This window comes from Cyprinodon variegatus, unplaced genomic scaffold (assembly GCF_000732505.1).
Source record: "Cyprinodon variegatus isolate N-32 unplaced genomic scaffold, C_variegatus-1.0 Scaffold45, whole genome shotgun sequence".
Classification (NCBI taxonomy): domain Eukaryota; kingdom Metazoa; phylum Chordata; class Actinopteri; order Cyprinodontiformes; family Cyprinodontidae; genus Cyprinodon; species Cyprinodon variegatus.
In genome coordinates, this window is record NW_015150498.1 from 728,421 (window position 1) to 746,803 (window position 18,383).

Genomic DNA, 18,383 nt, shown 5'->3' on the forward strand with positions numbered 1-18,383 from the left:
ATGAATTAAGGCAATATTAGGATAAATTAATCAAACATGAACTAGAAAAATTATCACCATGGATGATTCTAGTTAATTATTCATTTCTTCTTCTTCTTGTAATTTTTTATTTTTATTTATTTTTATTTTTTGGCGGTTGGCAAATGTTAGGTGAGCATTACCGCCACCATCTGGTAAGGAGTGTGGAGTGCATGACAAAAACAAAATAAAACAAAAAAACTATATCCTGTTATGCAATTGAATCTGTTTCAAAAACTCAAATATAACCTGATATCCTCAACTTCCTGATTCCTTTTGCAGTAAATCAACAATATTTCCTACAACTCAAAATAACATGTTCCACTCTCTCATCTTCCCCACAGTCACATTTCCCTGTCTGATATTTCCCTTTTAAAAATAATGACCTATTAAATCCTGTGTGTCCTATTCTAAGTCATGAAATAATTATCTCTTCTCTCCTGTTCCTTTCGGCTCTTCTGATTTGTCCTAATTATTCTTTTTTTTTTTTTCAGCTAGACAGTGTTTTTTTGTTTTTGTAATACATTAAACCTCCAGTAAGTGGCAGCACAATTACAGTCCCTTGTTGCTGGTCGGGAACGAAGAAGATGCTAAAGCTACTGTTGTATGCTTGTGTGCTGCTACCAACGGGGACTTCAGCAGGTTTGTTCAGGTTTAGCAGCTGCTGTGTGAGCTGCTGTGTGAGCAGACTGCCAGGTTTGGGGCTCAGAGGAGAGCAGGGCTGCGCTGTTTGTTTCAGGCTCATCTGTGCAGCTGGTAAACAAACGCAGACTGACTAATCAACAGCTGATCGGATCAGCTGCTTCTTAATTTACTTGTGTGCACTTGTTATAGATTGTTTTTATTGCTACGATGTTCCCTAAATGTCTGGCTAATGTTGCAGCCTATAGAGACAGCTGCTGATGTCTGGTGTTTGTCCTGATAGGTGACAGCATGAATCAGGAGAAACTGGCTAAGCTTCAAGCTCAGGTGCGGATAGGAGGAAAGGTAAGCTGTCCAATACACACTGACCTTTAGTTGGTTTATTGTTTTTGATTTCGCAAGACGTGGGAAAAAAAGTCTGAAAGTCCTACACTTAAAGAAAGTATGTTATTACATATATATTGGGTAAGTACGGATAAATTAAGGTATTTTTAAGTCTTTATCATTACTTTCCTTATTCCTTTCCTTAATCCCATCCTTTCTTATGTCCTTTTCCCATACCTCTATCTTTTGTTTCTTTCCTTCTTCCTCCTGCTGTCTCCCACTAACCCTGTGCTCTTCATTGTTTCTTTCTTTGTTTTTCCTTTATCGCATCTCTTTGTAATTTGGTGTCATTTATTCAATCATTACTTGCATCTTTCACCATCTTTCTTTCTTGTCTTCTCTCCCTTCCATTTTTTCTTCCTTCCTTCCATTTTTCCTTCCTTCCTTCCTTCCTTCCTTCCTTCCTTCGCCCTTCATCACTATCCCCTTCCCATTTTGTGCTGCTCCTTCATTTATCCCTTTTTGCATCTCACTTTGCTTCATTCAATGTCTGACTTTCCATCATTCATCCTTCTTTCCAGGGGCAGAGCTAGATGGGGGGCCAGAGCTTGTCATGGCCACCCTTAGCCAATCATTGGCCACCCCCACCAATACAGATGGTGGCAGCAGTAATACTCTCAAGGAGAATATTAAAACTTATTAAACATTAACATTTTTCCTTTATTAGCAATTACTTGACAACTCAAAAGCTGTGGTTAATTATGCATATCAAAATACTAACATTAAAGGTAATACATACAGAATTCATGCTCTCTTCAGAACTACATTATGTGTTATATGGGGTAAAGAGAAAATTATGTGTCTCTGCAAGTCATCTAGGAGTCTTCAGTGAAATCATGTATAAGTAATTACTTTAATAATAACTTAATATAGATATTAGTCCATGTAAATATTAATTTTATAAAGAACAATTTTTGATAATAGTAGGTAAGTATTGACAATGGAAAAGATGTTCGCCCCAGAAATTTTGACCACTAAACCTTTTATTTAGACAGAATGAATGTTTAAATATACGCGTCTATTTGTTAGCAAAGGCTGTAGGAAAGTAAAGTTAGTCATATTTAGAAAATATGGATGTTTTACTCGTTCCGGTTTAGATTGACCCTGAGGTTCTGGCGCCTATTCGCTTTTGGCCACCCCTCAGTGTACATTGGTTTTTGACTGGCCACCCCTATTAAAATTTTCTGGCTATGCCTCTGCTTCTGTCATTTCTTTTCTTTTTTTTTTTTTCTTTCTTCTCTTAAATCTTATTTTCTTTCTTCCTGTTTCCTGAATTAAAGCGAAACTTCTGTAGAAATATTTGCAAGAGGAAGTGTGGAAACATCGATCACACCAAAGTGTGAATTTTTTTGTTTTTTATATTAAAAGTAGTTGAATATCTGTTAAAAACAAAATGAAAAAACACGCATTTCAAGGGGTTTCAACTTTCATCTGTGCTCACCACAGCTATTCTTTAAGTTATGAGGTTCGTTCTTGACCACATTGGAAAGATGGCAATGATGACATGTTACAAATGTATTCCCAAAAAAAAGCAATAAAGGCTACTTTTAATGGCCCAGACTCTCCAGTTCCAGGAACACAGTAGTCTATCCATTAAAGAAGTGAAACTTTTTTTCTGTCATTATGTCACAACAGCAACATTGTAAATACCTTATTGAGTTTTTTTCTGGATTAAACGAAGTCCAAGTACTGCATAATTGGGAAGTAGAAGGAAAAGGAAACATGGTTCGCTGTAGTTAAAGCTGCAGAATTAGTCTCTACCAGGTTTCCACATTTTAAGACTGAGACTGAGCTCTGTTCAGGTAGATTGGAAAAAGAACAGCTACAATCTGTTACATAATCTCTGTTGGATCTAGGTCTGCAATTTGATTGGACTATTCTAACATAGAAATATACCTTATATCTAATCCCCTCTACTGTAACTCTCATGTTAAAGACATTCTTCTGTTTGACAGGGAATCTCCCCTTTAATCAGAAATCTTTAGAAGTCTTTTTGGTTTCAGGATTGGCCTTTATTAGCTAATCTATTAACTGAGACCATCTTCTTTGTTCCTGTTGCTGAAAATCATCACAGAGGATGATGCTTCCACCACGTTAGCTTGTTGCAGTGGTGTTTTCATCAGGAAAGTCTTATTTAATATAAGACATTCTCCCTCGTGTTAGTTTAGCTCCTACTCTGGATGTGGCAAACTGGAGATATGGCTTCTTTAACTGTTTGATCAACAGTGGCTTTTTTTTATCTTTATTTTCTCTACAAAGGTTAGATCCCACAACTCATGGTGTTTCTGTCAACAGATTCTCCCACCTGAGCTAAGACTCTCTGCAGCTCCCTCAGAGTCACCATGGGCCTCTTGGCTGCATCTCTGTTTTTTTTCTTCTTGTCCAGTTTAAGTGGACGGCCATGTCCTGGTAGGTTTTCAGTCATGCTCTACTCTTATCGTTTGTAAATGATGGACTGAGCAGTGCTGGATCGACTGTTTAAAGTCTCACATTTATTTAGAACCTCACCCATTGCTTAATCTCTAATGCTGTTTGTTCTCTAATGACATTAATAAGCCTCTGGGAACTTAACAGAACCGCTAAATCACAACTCAAATTACATAAGTTGGCTCTATTTACTATATATATATATATAATACATCTAAAGCTGCTGATTTTTGTAATATATTTTAGTTAAGGGCGTCAGATTCATATTTTTCAAAACCATGTATATATTTCCTTTCACCTCACAATTATGCACTAAAAATAGTGGTGGAATTCCAATTATCTTTCATTTTTAGACACCAAAATATGTCAAAAAGATTGATTTTTTTTTTTTTTGTTTCTGCTGTTTTTATGCTCTTTTGCACATTTTTTTTTATCCTTAAAGAGTTTATTGTGTTTTGTTTTCAGGGCTCAGCTCGCAGGAAGAAGAAGGTGGTGCACAGAACCGCATCCGCAGATGACAAAAAACTCCAGAGTTCACTTAAGAAGTTAGTTGTCAACAGCATAGCTGGAATCGAGGAGGTACCAGCAATAAATCGAGCAGTTTTATATGTTACAATGACCCATGCAATTTTTTTTCTCCTTCCAACTTAATTCATCCTTCCTCCCCTCAAGGTGAACATGATCAAGGACGATGGGACTGTGATCCACTTTAACAACCCCAAGGTTCAGGCGTCTCTGTCCGCCAACACTTTTGCCATCACGGGCCACGCTGAGACCAAGCAGCTCACAGAGATGCTTCCTGGCATCCTCAGCCAGCTGGGAGCGGACAGCCTCAGCAGCCTGCGCAAGCTGGCTGAACACTTCCCCCGCCAAGGTGGGTGCAGCTCAGGTGGATAAGTCCTGTCTACAGCTGTTAGTGTGGATCTACAAAAAAAATCGCTTCCTTTTTTAGCTGTTTTATTTTGTTTGTTTTATTAGCATGAGGTGTGGAGGTGTGGAGTTTTTACATAGATTTGCTGTACACATGTGTAATTAGTGACTACATAGATAACTCACTTCTTTATCTGTTGTATCATTTTATCCAAAACCCTTGCAAGAATTTCCACCATTGTTCTGGAGAGAGAGAAGACAGGAAGTGGTGCAGTTCTTCATTTATATCATAAAGACCTTCTTCATGCATGGAGGGAGCTGGGATGGTTGGGTCAAGAAATTAAGATCAGCCCTCCAAGTTAATAACAGATGTTATTTCGAACAGATCTTAATGTCCTTATAACAAGTGTATTACACACTAAGCAAGACCTTTATCACTGGAATAGTTGTTTTGTTTTTGTATAACAGACATTTGATGTGCAGGCAGTCATCCGTTTTTTTTTTTGTTTTTTTTTCTGTTCATGTTAATGGCATTCTATTCTGAATAGAAGGTCTCCAGCTTGTTTCACAGACAGAATGGGGGATGGAACAATGTCATAAAAGAGTGTTGCTGAAAACTGCAGTGCTCACTTTCACATCCTCGACTCTGTGACCTTCAGTGTTTAAAAAAAAATATGCTTTTATTGAGCAATAAGTTTATTTAGATGCGTATAGGATTGACCCAGTGCATTATTAGCAATCAGAGCAGGAATGCATCCTACTTTACCCCCCAATGATTCCCCAATCAAATAGTATATAAACCTGTTCATTACAGTGTGCAATGTTGCAAAAGTTTATATTTAGCTCATGAATGAATTAAATTTGAATCAACATTCTTTTTTTTTTTTTTATGAAAGCTATAGATGGAGAGATGCTGTTTAGATTAAAATGGGTGGTTTAAGATATGCATTATCTTGCTTGGTTTTTCTGGAACTGCTTAAAATTGTTGCACCTCTTAAATTAATCCTTCTACAGCCTCCTCCATTGCTGCAAAATAACTATCTGGTTACTGATTTAGATTATGTGCTTTTAGGAATCCTTGTTTTTATCTTGATTTTTCTCTCAGCTCTAGATGGCAAGGCTCCAAAACCAGAAGACATTGAAGAAGAGGAGGATGATGATGTCCCAGGTATGGGCTTTAAAAACGCCAACGTTTTATAAAGACTGTGTAAACCAGTGTGAGCGTTCTCATTTGAATTTGTCTCACATACGCTTCTGAACTTTTTTCATGTTTTATCACCATAAGGTTCACTTGATTGATATAGTAGCTCAAGATTGAAAAAAATTGCATAAAAAAATCTGTGCTGCATTTGTATTGAGCCCACTCTATAAAATCTACTGCAACCAACTGCCTTTTAAATTCAAATAAAGGTTGAAGTCTGTGTTTCGATTGACATTTCAGTAAAGATACAGCAGTTATGTGAAGGCTTCTGACTGTGAAGACTCAAAAACTCAGCAGACAGATCAGGGAGAAAGTTTCATAGGAAGTTAAAGCAATGCTAAGGTGTAAAACAGTATCAAGGGCCCATGACAGCTCTATAGGAGCTGCAGAGATCCATCGCTCTGCAGGACGGATCGTTTGCAAGGATGGCTAAACAGCTTGCATTGGACACAGCAAACGGTGAAGGAGACTGATCACTAAAATGTATATTTTTGCTTCATGAAAAAATGCTGTGGCTCCAACTTCTGAAAAAATAAACATTTTTGAAATGGTGGGAATACTACGGCCAAGAAAGTAGCCTCAAAGCTAACAACACTTTTTTCCCTTTGTTGTAGATCTGGTGGAGAACTTTGATGAAGCTTCAAAGAACGAGGCAAACTAAGCGAGGCGTTGATGAGCTGATGGGCTGGATGAGAAGAAGCAGGAACCTCCCTGTGTGTTTATGTTGTCCAGAAAAAAAATCGCCTTTTATTTGCAACGACCCTAAAGACTTTTTTTCTACTTTACAGTTATCCAATGAGTCCGGTTAGCATGTGGAAAACATGGTTTTGTGGTGTAATCTCAACACCTTAATGTTTGTCTTAATGAGGTTTACACGCTTGACACTCAGTCTTAATACATGTTTGTGTTCATGGATAAATAAATGGGATGAACATTTTTCTTTTTTCTTTTTTTTACATGGTCTTTGTAGAGATTTTATAAACCTCATTTTAAGATTGAATGCTCGGAGTTGAATCACCTTTGTATTTTGCTGACTTGCTGTAAAAGCATGACAGCTCCTGCATAAGGCTGGCATCAATACTCCACTATCTTGGCTTGCTCAGTGTCCTGCAGGCTGTTTGGAAGGCGAACCGAGGAGGGACGATTCTGCACACCTCTTGATTTTCTTCAAAGAGCTGCAGAGAAAGACACTCGGGAGGGGGGTCTCAAGAGGGGGGGTTGGAGAGACAGGGGCAGGAATCATCTCTTTGCTTTTAGGAAAGCCACTGCTGCTTCCTTCCTCTGCACTCAGATGTAACAGGATAAGATGCTGAAGTTCTTCTCTGCCCGGGATGACGAGAATGAAAGCCTTTTAGGGGAAGTGACTGAGGGTAAGGAGCTGCATGCATGCATGCATTAAAGCAGGCTGGTCCAGTTTCATGTTCCAGGATGATGGAACAAAACGCTGACACATCATTTCAAACACGCGTTTTCTCCGCACATATCTGTCCGGATGGATATTATGTAACCGAGGGGATGTCGCATTACCGCCAGCCGGCCGGCCGGTGTTGATACCCCCCCCTGCGGGTTAAATCACTTGTGCACGTGTGTGCTGACTGCGTCACCGTCCCGATAGGAGAGCGCGCGGCCAGCCCGCTGCCGCTTTCACTAAGTCTTTTCACGATTTTTTTTTTCTGCTTGCACCAGGAGCGAAAACACCCAGACCCCCCCTCCTCTTTTTTTTCCTCCTTTCATTGAAGCTGCAATGCAGTTTGAACTGCAGCGTTTGTCGTTTATTTACCTGCGGACGCTCCCAGACATCCATTAATCCTCTGGGGTTTACTGTAGCCTATTAGATCACAATTACATTTGCAGCTTTTCTGAAATTTAATAAAGCCATTAAATTGAAGCTATAGAGGAGGAAACTAAAATCTACTTCTTAAAATGAACATTATTATTCATATACATACTAAATGAAAAAAATATATATATAAAATCACATGAAATGAGACTGAACTTTTACTGACTTTGCTTAGTTACTAAAAAGCTAAATACCGTAATAAGATTTTTTTTTTCTTTAAAGTTAAAATGTTTATTGATTTGCTATGCCTTTAAACACTTGTTAAAGACATAATGATGAAGATGGCATTTTATTAATTAATTTATTTATTTACGTTTGATGGTTTTAGTTCAATGGGGGAAGTACATGAGGATATATTTTTAATTGGACATGGTAATCAAACCACATCAGACAAGATGTCACAGTGGGAATCATGAATGTCCAGAAGTCTAGGTCAATATGCTCCCTTCATCTTTAACAGAAATATCATGCTCAGCTGTCATATTGTTTTTGAAAGGAGATGGATGGGTTTTCTTCAAAATGTTTAATCGTTTATTTTTTATATATGGAAAAGAGGGAAAGGCAAGTTGTAGTTGTCCTGTTACAACAAAGGTAAAATCCTGGGCAGAATATATAACTTGTCCTTTTTTTACTAAGTAAAAATGTCTAAAACAATTCACTCTTTAGCAATCTGGATCTGGAAGGGGGATGTCCAAAAGAATCTGCTGCTGTAATTGCAGTAAGGTATTTTTTGAAATAGGGTTTGACACTAAAGTTTTTTATTAAAACGCAAAACAGAGTTCAATTTTCTTCACACTTTTCTTCACAAACTTCACCAGGTATGCCACTGTCGCACTTAATACGATCTGTCAGAGACAAAGATGTGTATGCCTCCCTATTTGTCTGCACAGATGAAGGAGACAACCCATCTCTCCAGGTCTCCAAGCAGCAGTGGCTGAGCAGACCCTGCCTTCTGGTCCTCAAAGATGGAGACATGACCAAACCTGGACTGGGCTCTAGTCAACTCCAACCGCATTCTCCTTCCAAAGCCTCCTCACATGCAACATTTCGAGGCCAATCTGGGCAAACCCCCCCGGAGCATCCAACTAAAGCAGCTTCACAGTCCCAGCTGGAGGAAGGTAGCTGCACTGTGACCACCATCTCCAAATGGGGTGACAGCGACCCCTCCAGCACCCTGGTTTTGACACCTGCCAATCCCGCTTGGCCAGAAGAGGAAGGTCAGGTGGAAGGCATTCAGCCTCAAGTTCTGCTGTCAAAAGAGGAGTCTGTTATTGAGGAGAAGGAAAGGGAGGAAAGTAGTTTGGAGCAGCCAGAGCATTTCTGCAGCCTAGATGAAGCTGCAGCAGACATTTCACAGGACGCACCATGCATTAAGACCAAGGAGTTCAAGAAGGCCAGGTCAGAAGCAATAGATGAGGAGGGTAGTAATATACACACAACAAGTGGAATAGAAGCAAAGCGGAAGAATGTAGACCCTCCCGTGGATCCTGATAATGAATCCCAGATGAGCTCCTCTGGTGTTCTGTCTGAGGATCAAGGCGACGTCCTGGGAGAGGTTGCTCCAGTTTGGGTTCCTGATGCTGAAGCGCAGGTCTGCATGAAGTGTGGGACCAAGTTTACATTTACCAAGAGAAGGCACCACTGCCGTGCCTGTGGCAAGGTGAGGGCAGTTTCATTATTAGGTAGCTGAACATCTCCAAAGTCTGAGGGGAAACAGTTTTGTGAGCTATGATGTTGCTATGCATGTGTGTACATTGGCAGGTTTTTTGTGCACTTTGCTCCAATCTGAAGTTTAGACTAACACATCTGGATGGAAAGGAAGGGCGGGTTTGTGTGTCCTGCCATTCAGCCCTCATCAGGAGTAAGTAAAACATTCATTTTTCTCTGTGTACTACATATGTTAACATAAAACAAATTACTCCATCTTTACCTGCAGGGACTCCTCCGAGAGGTAAAAGGAGGGTGTGGTTTGCAGATGAAATCCTCAGCAGCCAGCAGTCCGAATCAGCTCCAACCACACCGGTGAGAGGACCCACCTTCTCACCTCTGATGAGGCGAATGATGGGCGAGCCTGCTAGAAGTCCAGCTGGTTCCCCACAGATCAGAAGAGCCGTAAAACCACAGAGGACAACAATAAATGTGGGTTTAAAATATCAAAAAAGAAGCCCAGATACACAGGCTAATTTCAGACATTTTACTTTAGCAGAATATTTAGCACACTGGAAGGTGGACCTCCTCTCCATTAAAAAAAAAATCTCCCCAACCTCTAAAACCTTTTGTTTTAGGATTGTCCTGTATTTAGCTGTAACTCCACTCTTGCCACCAGTTTTCACTCGGAACTAACTCCCACAGCATGATGGTGCCACGACCGTGTTTCAAGGTGGGGATGATTGCCCAAAACCTTTTGGTTCCACAATCGGAGGCCATTTCTCAGTGTGTTTGCCGTGTTTCCTACATGCCCTGTACCTTCTTCTTTTGACTTCCTGTTGAGGATTGGCTTTGTTCATCCTCGTTCATGCATATCGACAAATGTTTGGATTGCATGACTTCTACACTGCACTTTATTCTTAAAAAATGTATATATTTTTTTCTTGAATCGAGGATGTAAGTGAGACACTTTGCCAATGGAACAAAGCAATTTACGTTTAAAATAAGAAAAAAAATTACATTGTCTCATTTAAAGTGCATATAATTACGGTAGCTTATTTTAAGAGTAAAAATACTAATTACATTCCATAATCATCATATTTACCTGCTCAAAATAAGGGAAAATACACTTAATTCAAGAATTTTTGCCGAGTAGTTTTCCTGTCAACAACTTCTGAGATTATTATCTGTGCATTCATAACATGTTTTGTTTAACAATGTTCTTTTACAGACGCGCTGTATTTCAGCACAACTTCATTGTGTTTTTGTAATTACTTTACCGCCTGCACAGAATTTGTTTTGGAGCTATCAGACTAAAAGTAGATCTTTACAAATGCAGATATACTTTTTTAAGGTTTCAATTCATAAAAACAGAAAAATTTAATAAAGAAAGACATTAGTTCCTTCTACTTTTTAAAGTAAGTAACAAAGTTATTGAAGTTCATTTTCATAAAATGAGGAAAAACTGAAAGGGGTTTGAATAGTTTTACATTCCACTGCATTTACCAGATCCAAGTTTTTTTTTTTGGCAGTGGAAAATTTATAGATGTATGGTACTCTTCTCCTATACTGTGACTCTAGGAGGCCTGTGGACCTCATGGTTGGGGCCCCACAGCCTTAGTGAGCAGCTCTGCCAACCTCATCCCCTTAGATGGCCTTCCACCCATCCTCACTTCTACTGGAGTCAAAGGAGGTGAGGTTATAGCAGCTCTTTGTTTCACACCTTGCAGGGAGATCAATCTTTGGAGGGAATAATATATGGGTGAGCTTTGTGTAAACCAAGGAAAATCAAAAATGTTTGGCTTGATGTAAAGCTGCATGTCTGCATCTTACAAAGACCAAAGGGAGTAAAAGTAAAACAGCAATTGCAGAACATCCTGAAACCTCCTCAGCCTACAAATCAGTTTATCCTTCATTAGATAGTTTTTGTAACAAGCTCTCGCCACCCATCCATATCTTTATAGTAGGTTTGTTGTTAAAAACGAAGGTGTATGTATAAAAGACAAATTTAGGCTTTTTCTATTTGTATCCCTTTTCTTTAACTACCCATCATAGCATATGACTTTTAAATCATGCTGTTAAAAGTGTTTCATGTTAAACCACTGGATGAATAATTAGAGACCTAGTCAGAGCTTTGGACGTACCACTAAGTTTGAGTTTGTGTTAATTTGTCTGATCTGTTCTCTTTCCAGGGTTGATAAAAAAATATAAATGTACCACTAAAAGAAATGGCTGCACTAGTTTGAAATCTTTTGATTTTTTTTTTAAAACATGCTCAAATATATACAGTTGTGCTTGAAAGTTTAGGTACCCTCTTATTAAAGGAAAGGATAAATTCACATAGTTATTCAAATAGCACAAAACTAAAAAAAGCTATAATAAATAAACATTTACTAAATGATAATTTAGTAAAACAAGTTTTGAAGGAATGCAGTCTAGCTGCTAAGTGTAGACAACAAGTTTTCTACAATAAAATGACATTTCCAACTCATACTTTGATAGGGTTATGGAAAGTATTTCGTGATAGGCTTTTGGTTTAAATATTCTTTAATTTTTCTTTCCTCCCTTCTGTCAAATGCATTGTGCAACTAACTTCAAAGGGCGTTTACTAACATAATCGGTATTTATTATACAAAATAATTACACTGCAAAATAAGGAAATAACTTGGCAGAGTTGCTATATTTATGAGTTGGTGTAACAACTGATACTGTAATGATGGGAAGTAATAGAATCGTTTTGACTTTTTTAAATAAATTTCGTAGCATATAATTATATCATTTTATTAAAATTTTTAGCCACAAATGTAAAAAGATTTAGCAATAACATGATGTTGTATAATGTAGTGTGCTGGTCAAGACAGAGCAAACAACTGCTGATCACATGACCAGTGTTCGCTTGTGAAATCAGAAGATTAGATAATTAAATGTATTTAGCATTAATTAATTGGATTACCGCATTTTGTCTATGCTTAATAAATGCATAGGACAACTTTATTTCCAAATATATATTTTTTCTATTAGCTAACTAGATTAAAAACTGCAAAATATTGCAAATATTTAGAAGTAAATTATTACAAATCAGGCTTTTTTCCACATTTCATCGACTTATAGATTTTATTGCATTATTTATTTTACAAGTTTGCTCTTCTTATTTATCCCTTTCTAGGGAAATTACTTTTTTCATCGTAAACCCTCCTTAACTCTTAAAAGTTGGTTGTTTGGTTCCATTATGACCTTTTTAATTTTACTCATGTTGAAATAAGTTAAGCTGTGTTATATTTTTTTTCTTTCACACTCAGACTACACTGTGGAGGAGAAACCGTCTGAGATGCTGCTTTTTCAGGAGCTGGAAAACAGTCGGGCCAAGCCACTTGTGTTTGTTCTAAATGCCAACCTTCTTGCTATGGTCAAGCTTGTGAACTGTATGTACTTGGTCTCTTTTTCTAACACTCTAAATTGAAAAATAAAAATATATTTTAATGCTGTTATAGAATCCCTAATCATAAAAAAATAAAAATAATTTCTCATAAATGTGTGATCAGATGTAAACAGGAAGTGCTGGTGTGTGACAACAAAGGGGATGCATGCTGTGGGCCAAGTGGAGGTGGTGGTGCTCCTTCAGTGTCTGCCTGAAGAGAAAACTTTCCCCAAAGACATTTTCAGTCACTTCATCCAGCTCTACAGGGACACTGTGAGCGGTAAGATGCTTTAGACCGGTCAGGATTAATGGTGAATGTGACCTTCCTCTCAGGGTGTTTTCCCTGTCATCATGACCCCTCTGACCTTTAGTCCTTTGCTTCTGCAGGGAAGGTTATCAGACACCTGTCGCTCTTCCTGTTCGGCAGACCATTCCTAGACAGCGAGGAGCATGCAGGATTCCTGTACGTTCGCTCCACTCTCCAATCCCTTCAGGGTCTACCTCTGCCCAACCAGCCCTACCTCTTTGGTCTGTTGGTCCACAGAGCAGAGGTGCCCTGGGCTAAAGCCTTCCCCCTGCGCCTCATGCTGAGACTAGGTGCAGAGTATAGATGTAAGCAGAGCCACTCAGTGACATCTTCCAGCTGTAATGTAATCAGTTTCCTTCCGAGTCAATCACATTATTTCTGTTTGTCCAGTTTACCCGTGTCCTCTGTACAGCGTGCGGCTCAGAAAGCCCCTGTTTGGGGAAATAGGTCACACCATAATGAGACTGTTAGTTGTGAGTATAAAGTGTTGCGCTAGCTCTCACTGCTTACAACACCACAATTACCAGCATCAGAGGGAAGTTTGGTGTCATAATCTGTACAAAACTTCCCAACCCAGACACTGACCTCTTCATGCTTCCTGTTTTTTAGGACTTTAGGAACTATCGTTACAGCTTACCATTAATACCGGGGCTCACTGTGGATCTAGAGGCTCAGAAGACTCTTATAAACATACCGACTAGCGGGTATAATGAGGTATACAGACAGAGCCTTAAAGGGAAATCCAATCTTATTATGGCTTATTTGGTAAATGTGTGCTTTTTCTGTCTACTTGTTTTAGTTAATGAAGGCCATAAATAAGTCCAATGAGCATGTGCTGGCAATAGGGGCATCCTTCAATGAGGCAGCAGATTCCCACCTCATCTGTGTGCAAACTGACGATGGCCAGTACCAAACCCAGGCAATCAGCATCCACAACCAGCCTCGGAAAGGTATCAGATCACACATAAACCAATGTGATGCCGTCAACACAGTCAGAACTTTGTGATAAGTTCTTCTTTTAATTTTTTTTATTCTCTTAATTTCTGTGATTTTTTTGCCTTTATTTATGTTTTTTTTTTTTCGGTTATGTGTGACCAGCATTGAAAATGGTTATGCATTTTCAATGCTGTGTGACATTGGTCAATGATAAATTAATGGCTTCTTCGAAAGGTTTTTCTTCGCTAGTTCATTTGACAAACATCTATCATCAACAATACCATGACCAACTCAGTTAATTCATGATTTATTAAGGGGAACATATTTATGTTGTATATCCTTCCGTATTTTTTAGCATGAAAGGCAAAAGCAGAGGATATCCTTCAGTTGTAGCTATGAACTCTTTAGAGCAGGGGTCACGGTGCCCGCAGGCAGGGGCGGATTTAGGAAATTTGGGGCCCTAGGCAAAGACAGGCAGGGGGCCCTCTGAGAAGACAAGACATAAAACAGACCCATTCTACAGATAGAGAAATGTTCATAGAATAGACATCCATTATCTGTTCTAGGGTTTGTCCCTCTCTTCTTGTCCCTTTTTCCTCTCTATTTATCAGTGTTCTGATGGCATTTTAGCCAGAGGATTTTTATCAAAAACATAATTAATGTGCACAAATAAGGAATAGTTGTATTAACCATAAATGTAAACAGAGTTTTATGGGGCCCCCAGGAACTTGGGGCCCTAGGCAACTGCCTAGTTTTGCCCAATGGTAAATCCCCCCCTGCCCACGGGCACAAGGGGCCCTCAAGGACCACATGGGGTGCCCTCTTCGTCTTCTGAAAATAGAAGAACTCACTTAGTGGGTTAAGTTAAAATTTTTTTTATTCTGTTCCTCTTCTTTTTAATCATTTATGTATTATTTCATCATGTTAACTATTTCATTATATTTCAGTGGTTTCAAAATGACAATATTAAAAAGAAAATTAGAAATGAATAAAAGAATAAAATAAGAATAAAAATGACTTTTTATGGATGAGATTTACTGTAGGTGAACAGTGATCCCTCCAGTTCATAGGTCAGTATTGGTAGCCCTTCCTATGACTCGGTAGCCATGAAGTAGCCCTCAGCCTTAAAAAGGTTGGTGACCCCTGCTTTAGAGGATGGCTTAGCTTTGTTTATATATATACATTTCCAAGCACGTATCCCTTATCTTTCACAGACTAAAGCTGTCCTATCTTCCTGTCTTTAGTCCTTATTGGTTGCAAATTGAAAATAAATTACCTGCTGGATGAAGCATCATGAATTAAAGTTCACTCTATCCTTAGTCCGCCACAGGACAACATTGATACACCCAAGACTAACCATGCACAAACCAACTAAGAGCAATTTAGAGAGACCAATTGCTCTTAGACTTTTTAGTATGTGGGAAAAACACAAAGTAACCCCATTGTTGTTTTTAGTTATTATTTAATTTAAGTAGTTGTACCATTTGTAGCTATTATTTCTTTCGTAAAAAAAAAATGTTATAAAGCCATTTTTAAACACACATTCAACAAAAACTTCAGACTGTTGTTTCAGCTTTGGAACACCAGGGGGCAAAGAATGCTCTGAAGCTAATTATAACTTTTTCCCTTTTCCTTCTTTGTCTTTTTCTCTTTCTAGTCACTGGATCATGCTTTTTTATATTCAGCAGTGCCCTAAAAGCTTCCTCTGGATGCCTGGCCAAGTCTAGCATCGTAGAGGGTAGGATATCTGGTGATATAAGTCAGAAAACACAAACATTTGAAATTTTACCTGCTGTCTAGAAATTTCTCATCCAACATCCTTTCCTCTGGACTAGTATATTCAGAATATTATTTTATTTGTGTTTTTCTGGACAGTTTAACAAACAGGAGTTTCTGTGTGTTTGTCAAGACTGTGCTGTTACCTGTTGATCCATGTGTACCTGTGTATGTCCCCCTACTCGTGTCTGTTTGTGTGTTTTTCTTGTATCGCTGTTCCCCTTCTCCTTAGATGGGCTTATGGTTCAGGTCACCGTGGAGACCATGGCGGAGATCCGCCGGTCGCTCCGGGAGATGAAAGACTACACCGTCACATGTGGGCGGCTGGACCAACCAGAGAGCCGGGAACTTGTTTGTTTACAGTGGGTGGAGGAGAAGTGCACTGTGAATAAGGGGTTGGTGCTTCCACCTGTTTGAAGCTGAGTTCAGTCCTCAGAACAATACAAGTCAAAACAGAGTTATAAACTGACATAAACACTCACTTTCCTGTAACAACAATTCAGGATTCAAAGGGACGGATGGTTTCCATGTGTTCTGACCTAAGCAATTATTTTAACATGCAGGGTCATAAGCCCCATCGATGGGAAATCCATGGAGTCCATCAATAGTACGAAGATGTTTCAAAAGTCTGAACACAAAGAAAATGGGAAGATCATTCGCTGGACAGAAGTACATCTGATTGCCTTCTAAAAAAAAAAACAAATATGGATGTTGACTTTTAATCTGCAGATGTCTTATTGTATGTAAACCCCTCGCTGTGCAGGTGTTCTTCCTGGTAGGAGGCCACAATCCCAAGAGAGGAGTGACCGACTCCGCAGAGCAGAGCCGGCTGACGGAGCGCATCGCCCGGGCGTTTTGCCTGGCCCTGTGTCCTCACCTGAAGCTGCTAAAGGAGGACGGCATGGCCAAACTGGGGCTGCGGGTCACTTTCAATTCTCATGAGGTCAGAAACTAACAAATGTGCTGTTTTGATGTTTTACTCGTGGCAGATTTAAATCCATTGCGAAATACAGATGTGGACAAATGTTTTGCCAGGCTTGATAAAGATTTGTAAAAAGAAAAAAAAAAACGAATTCAATCTTGATGGTGGTCACACACAACTTTGCACAACTTCCCTCAGTTTTAATTTTCAAACCAATTTAGCACGGAAGATGATAGAGCAGTTGATATGCTTGCTTTCAGTAAATAGAAGACAGAGTACCCAAAGAAAAACAGTCCTCTCCAATAACACAAAGGGATGGGGCTCTTTGACCTTCTCACATGCTCCCTTCTCCTCAGCAGACCCCACATTATTTATTGGGATTTGAAATATCCATTAAGTGGTATGACTTTGTGTTTATTTAAATATTGCAGCTTCACATTTTCATTGGCACACTTCTGCATTTCTAACACACTATTAGTAATAAGTTTGTGTGATCCATGTTAACGGTGAACATTCTTTAATTAATCCGATTTAGCTTTTTAGAAATCTCTGAGCCTTTGCTTCTGTGAGCTTCTCCAACTCACTGCTCACATTGTTTCCGCGTGAGACGTCATCATTTTTGACCGTGCAGCAGGCAGGATCACACGTGCAGGGCTTATTTACATCTACTGGAATATGTAAACAGAGGCGTGTCTAGGGAGAAGTCCGGTAAAACCACGTGTGTGTACAGTAGTAGCAAATTCAGTATTCCAGGCTGAAATGCTCTTACCCCAGCTGAAGCACACAGTTCCAGTTCATCCCAGAACAGATGACTAATCTCTACAGCTATCTGTTTGTGAAGATAAGACACAAAAGGCTTTTCTCATGGCATGTTGCAAGTATCTAATGGACAAAGAGACATGGTGGCTCAAGGATTCCCCTGTTTGCTGGAGAATTTGGGGGAATATTTGCACCACCCTACCATTATGCTCACTGTACGTGTTGAATAGATGAGTCCTTAAAAAACTAAAAGTAATTTATCTATATTGCATCATTTACAGTCAGGGAAACAGGAAGTAATGGATTAACAATTAGGTTTCCACTAACTCTAAGCTTCAAAATGATAAATGAATACAAAAGCCTCAGTTACATTCATTATTAATGGTTTACTAGGGGGTAAGCCAATGGTGCTTTTGTAAAATGCTAATATAAAATACCCAAATCTTTTTTCTTTTGCCTAAAATAAAAGGAAAAAGGATGCAGCCTTTTACCTTCTGCTTAGAAGATGGTGTATTGTATAATCTCCTTTGTGACTGCACTAAAATTAATCAGCAGCTTTGTTTGTTTTTATGATTCCAGGTGGGATTTGTTGCTGGGAGCAATGGGCAGCCTCTCCCAGCTCAGTACCTCAATTCCCTGGATAACGTTCTGATTCCAGTCATCCACAGCAGGGGCCACAAGAGAGGTGAACAGCCTTTAGTGATGGAGCTCATCTTTTACATCCTGGAGGACATTACTTAAAGAGCGTATGCACTCTTGCATCCACCCACTCATTTATCCTAGAACTCAGACCACTCCTCCAGCTCTCCTTCAAGGGTATTATTTTCATCAAAAGACGAAAACCTGGATCTCATCCAGAGCCGGCAGCCACTCCAGCTATTTATCACGAGATCCAAGTGGTCTGACTCTTAGCTGATCTAATGCCACCCGCTTCAAAAATAAAAACAGGGCCCTGCATGATGGATCATCAGAACAAAGATACTGCTGCAATGTAGTTGGACCTCATTAGCTTATTATTTGTTATCTTATATCTACGCTAGGCAGCACATGAGTTTTCATGGTGAAGATCTTCAAAGTGGGAACTGGATTTAACCCCATGACCTTAATATGATGACTATTAAAATTAATGTAGAAGATATGTTGTAATTTTACACAGCGAATGAATGCTTAAAGATTTCTTACTGCTTGGGTTTTATTTGACTATTCAAAAAGAGTAATGTATGCTTGAAAATAAAC

At 39.0% G+C, this 18,383-nt stretch overlaps 2 protein-coding genes across 3 annotated transcripts; both read left to right on the plus strand.

Moving 5' to 3' along the window:
- Window positions 1-592: 592 nt before the first annotated feature.
- On the plus strand, window positions 593-6,485 carry LOC107081962 (transcription factor BTF3 homolog 4). 2 transcript variants are annotated; one of them, XM_015370350.1, is made up of 6 exons: window positions 593-660; window positions 944-1,005; window positions 3,937-4,050; window positions 4,144-4,345; window positions 5,447-5,509; window positions 6,157-6,485. In XM_015370350.1, the coding sequence occupies exons 1-6, from the start codon at window positions 606-608 to the stop codon at window positions 6,201-6,203; spliced, it is 543 nt and encodes a 180-aa protein (XP_015225836.1). In that variant the 5' UTR covers window positions 593-605; the 3' UTR covers window positions 6,204-6,485. The 2 variants fall into 2 exon arrangements, with proteins under 2 accessions (XP_015225836.1, XP_015225837.1); XM_015370351.1 differs by having other exon boundaries at window positions 632-774; window positions 6,157-6,484.
- A 299-nt stretch (window positions 6,486-6,784) lies between these two features.
- On the plus strand, window positions 6,785-18,383 carry LOC107081955 (zinc finger FYVE domain-containing protein 9-like). The gene is made up of 16 exons (XM_015370342.1): window positions 6,785-6,912; window positions 8,273-9,042; window positions 9,144-9,243; window positions 9,319-9,521; window positions 10,611-10,722; window positions 12,329-12,451; window positions 12,572-12,727; window positions 12,835-13,059; window positions 13,145-13,227; window positions 13,364-13,468; window positions 13,554-13,704; window positions 15,348-15,428; window positions 15,699-15,861; window positions 16,030-16,135; window positions 16,230-16,409; window positions 17,727-18,383. The coding sequence occupies exons 1-16, from the start codon at window positions 6,849-6,851 to the stop codon at window positions 17,886-17,888; spliced, it is 2,784 nt and encodes a 927-aa protein (XP_015225828.1). The 5' UTR covers window positions 6,785-6,848; the 3' UTR covers window positions 17,889-18,383.